This window comes from Volvox carteri (assembly GCF_000143455.1).
Source record: "Volvox carteri f. nagariensis unplaced genomic scaffold VOLCAscaffold_46, whole genome shotgun sequence".
Classification (NCBI taxonomy): domain Eukaryota; kingdom Viridiplantae; phylum Chlorophyta; class Chlorophyceae; order Chlamydomonadales; family Volvocaceae; genus Volvox; species Volvox carteri.
Genome location: NW_003307589.1, coordinates 291,902 through 296,356, shown reverse-complemented (window position 1 = coordinate 296,356; position 4,455 = coordinate 291,902). Strand labels below are relative to the sequence as shown.

Genomic DNA, 4,455 nt, shown 5'->3' with positions numbered 1-4,455 from the left:
AGGGGCCCAGAAAAGGATGGTTGAGTTTGCGGCGCACTGGTGTGGTGTGATGTGGAGGGGTGTGGAGGGGCTGATGGGGCCAATGCGCCTGCCTCAGTTATTTATGCCGACCGCGCGACTAACAGTGACACTGACAGAGCCCATTACAGCTACAACGGCAATGGCAACAGCAACGAGGCGGCAGCTAGAGATGTGGCTAATATACCCTTCAGCACACACACACACACACACACGCAGATACACACACACCCCGCGGCTCAGATTATGAAAACGCGGAGACACACACACGCACACACGCTCACACGCACGTGAATTAAGGGGTGCAGGGGAATGGGGGAGGGAAACGTAATCCGCCCTATAAGCACAGCCTTGAGCCTGTCGGAATTCCGACCGGTGTCGTCATAAAGGTGCCGTACATCTCGGTATTTCTCGCCATAGGCAGCTTAGCAGTAGCAGCAGTAGCACAAGTTGCTCCCGCACTCGCGACCGCCACCTCAACACCGAAAGAATTGCCCTTCTTACTTGACACGTGCACGTCAGCGTGTGTGTGTATGTATGTGTGTATGTGTTTGACGAGATGATAGCTACTGCGGGATCTGAATGAACAGGTCAAAGAATATCCGCAACTTGCTAACCTTCGTGATGCCGGGTATGTATGTATGTTGTTACAGGGTGGTTAACTTGGCCAGCGGCCCCCTTTCCCGAGGCAGTCCCTGCTCTCCCCTGCTAGAGGGGCACCCTAATCCGTCACCCCATCCGACTTCAGAATGCATTCGTTGGGTTCGGCAACTCACCACAAGCATCCAACCAAATCTAGCGGATCAACGGCGCATCAACTTAGTTCCTGGTCAGCTCGCAAGTTGATATTATCACGTCCTACATCGTCCATGTGATGGGGAGCCATCTCCCATTTCAAAACTCCTCAAAACACCCGAGGAGCCGGCAGGCGGATTTGAACCGGGTCGGCCGGGAGCAGAAGTCAGGCCTTAACCTCTGCCGCCCGCCTGCCGGGTATGTATGTATGTGTGTTTGAATTAGTGTATTAGTGTCATACCGCCATGCCGGGGTACGGCGGTGAGCGGTTGAATGGCCACCCACATCTTGGACATGCGTTTTGTGTATCTGGGCTGTGTGGCGCTCCGTCAGCATTAGTCAGTCGCGCCTCGCTTTCTCTCGTACGGTAGGCAGGTAGTCCTGAGGTTGCTTTACCATCGTGCTGGCGTTTCAGCCTGTAGCTGATGCAACTGGTATCTGCGTTTTCTCGCTCATGAATTTAATAGTCTCAGATTGGGCTGATATGCAGTCGGGATTGTGCACTGTGTTAAGCAGTTCGGAGAGAAGCGGCGTCCGCGCATTTTCCAGCTGTGGTGGCGGCTCGCGAGACCTGCGGTGACGTGACCTGCGGAGGACAATACTTGTGGATGTGGCGGAGTTTAAGGCCCCAGCTGCTACTAACAGGTAGCCTTCTTTACACCGGTCTTTCTCAGTGCTGTCGTTGGTGTCATGCTGTCGCTTATGTAATTAAATTTGTTTTCGTTTTGGTTTGGCAATATGAAGCAACAAGGTTGCCTTTTAGTTAGAATCAAAGCAAAGCGCCGGAACCCCTCGGCTCCTATTACTGCTCTCACGTTCCGCTTGCGTATGAGTGTCGGTCTTTTACCAACACTTTTGAGTTTTATTGTCACGCGCCCGGGATCCAGGAGGGGTGCAAAAGGCTAGGAAAATAATAGGGGGAAACAAACAGCGCATCTATGCGCAATCGCAGCGCCTAGATGCCATACAAAGGAAAGGATGTTCAGCTTTAATCGAAATACGGGGCCCAACCCATGAAACGTTTTATTTCGCTTGTCTTAGCAAGAAAGTGACCCGCTGGTCGTTTGGAAATTTCATCCATACCACACCTGCGAGGTAATTTTATAGGTATTGTATGATATGCATACATATGTATGACTTGCATCATACATATTCTCTGTTAACTGCTAGAACAATTTAAGCATCAACATATAACAGGCAAAGCCTATGGAATTGATGCCAACACAAAGAACATAAGGGCGCTCCGTTATGCGCAATTTTTGGCAACGAGGATTTTTTTGTCCGAAACTAACTTCCGACAGTCGTACTATACCAAGGATCAACCGCCGCGAAATTATTTCGGCGTTTCTCCTCGGTGACTTGTCCTCACCGTACCTCGTTCGACTCCGGAAAAGAGCATCTATAGCCATAACTGTATAGGTTGCCATTTCTTCACCTTTTATTGTTACCGTTCAGCAGGTTCTTCCCCGTAGTCCAGAAATCTTCTTCGCAGCTTTCGTTTCGCTTACTTGTACATTTGCGGCTTGGCTCAATCTTGCAAGCGCACAGCGAAAGGAAAAAATGGGAAATCGCGAGTCAAAGCAGGTCAAGCAGCCCGCTGCTGCTGAGGCCGCCGCCTCGGAGCCCAGCAACGCGCCCCGCCAGGCTTCCCTCGGAGAATGGGAGTCTCCCATCACTTCCGCTTCCATCGCCGAGAAGGCCGTCAAGCTAAGGAACCCTTTCCTTCGAGCCTCCGATGGCGCGCTGTTCTGGTTGGAGCTGCGGCCCAGCGAGGGGGGTCGCCAGGTGCTGGTCATGAGGTGAAGGCTGCGGAGGGACGGAGGGGAGGGAGGGGGGCAGTGGTACACGGTGATGGTGATGGAGGCAGAGAGGCTCGTCCCCCTCCCATCTCGTCTCCCCCGAGGCCCTCCCCAAAATCTTTCTATATAAATACTGCGCGGGCCATCCCCCTCCCTTACCTCTTGCTTTTCCCCCCCCCCCCCAACATGCCTCCTCCTCCCCACTTTCTCCCCCCCCCACACACACCTCCTCCTCTCCCCCCCCCACACACACCTTTTCCCCCCGCGCTACCCGGCCCCCGAACTTCCCTTTCTTTTGCCTGATCCATATTAGGACAATGAATGCGGGACAGGAAGGGGAAGGGGAAGCGGAAGCCGCTGTTACAGCGGCGGGTTGAGTCCGTGATCTACCTTCTTGCATTGCCCGCCGGCCCCATATCCCCCTTTCGCTGTTCCCCCCGCGTGAAATTTGCAAAACCCGAAAGTGACACTTCCTCCACAGGAGAGCCCCTCCCTCCCCCAAACATGTACGTCGAACACGGCCGTACACGTCGGCCCCCAGATTATTTTTCTTCCCCTCCTGCCCCCCTCCCCCGCAACAACTGGTTCACTCATTCAGGTCACCTGACGGCGCCATCAGGGATGTGACCCCTCCGGCAACTACGGCGGAGGGTTTTAACGTCCGTACGACAGTGTACGAGTACGGCGGCGGCGAGTACTGCATCGTGGGAGACACGGTGTACTTCACAAATTTCAAGTGCGTGATTATTTATTCAGATACGGCGTCCTGGTTTGGGAAGGGAAGTGTGTACCTTTAGAAGGGAAATGTCCCCGCCCTGCTCCTCCATTCACTTCGCGGTAACGAATATTGCAGGGAACAGAGCCCTAGAGTACGGGACTGTGTTCTTATGTATGTACGTATGTCCATTACTTTGCAAACTACGGGCTTGGTTGTAACCAATTGTTCATTCATATGGGCGGTGGTCCTGTGCGGATCGGAAAGCTTATGTTTGTGAACTGATGTCCCCGGCAATAAGGCAATATGATAATGCAGGGCGGGCCCCCCCCCCCGGGAATGAAGTAATGAGGGGCACATAACACGTTCAGTTTGCTTTGCCGTATCTCTGTTGTATTGCCAGGGTCCTTGCTTATGATGGATGTGCATATTATTATGTGGAATGCATGGGTTTTCCATTTGGTGATGGACATGGTTTCCTAACGCGTAGTTGTTTTTGGTTGTTGGCCAGACTTTGAAAACTTTGGCATTTCTTCCCTAAGGCCTTCGTTCAAGCAAGTTTCGGGGGCTGTATTTGTGGCCACATATAGTTGGCCACAACGAAAAGGCGCATCGGGATATGCTAAAAATGATGGAAGTGTGCGCTTTGACTGTCGTACATGTAGTGACGACATACGCCGTACTGTACGACAGCTGTTACACGCCGGTCGTAGGAATTGTTTAGGACATGTTGTTAATTGGCAGGCTCCATCGCAACCACTACTTCATAAGATTTTTCACCTAACTTTAGCAAAGCACCACCCAGAAGAAGTAAGGCTGAAGTGTCGCAACCACTTGCTCCCGCGCCCCTGCCGTACCGTAATCGTATATTGCCGTACACAGGGACCAGGCGCTTTACGCGCAGGACCTCACAGCAATCAGCGGAAGTGGCGGCACAGAGCCTCTTATGGACCCCCAGACCCCGAGACTGGTGACCCACGGGTCTGAGGCCCGAGGCGAGCGCTTCGCCGATGGCTCCTGGGACGAGAACCGACAGCGGCTGGTGTTGGTTTCGGAGGTTCACAAGGAGGGGGAGTCCGGTCGGGAGCTGCCCCCGGGGCACGTGGTCAACCGGCTGGTGGCTGTGGG

General features: G+C 53.4%; 1 protein-coding gene across 1 annotated transcript in view; it reads left to right on the top strand.

Annotated features, from left to right (window-relative positions):
- Window positions 1–2,373: 2,373 nt before the first annotated feature.
- VOLCADRAFT_95694 (uncharacterized protein) overlaps window positions 2,374–4,455 on the top strand; it is a gene marked incomplete at both ends in the record, with an annotated part of 11,438 nt that continues 9,356 nt past the window's right edge. Inside the window, 3 exons of the mRNA XM_002954835.1 lie at window positions 2,374–2,612; window positions 3,211–3,348; window positions 4,210–4,450. Of these exons, the coding sequence (XP_002954881.1) occupies window positions 2,374–2,612; window positions 3,211–3,348; window positions 4,210–4,450 (618 nt within the window). The remainder of the gene's footprint in view (window positions 2,613–3,210; window positions 3,349–4,209; window positions 4,451–4,455) is intronic.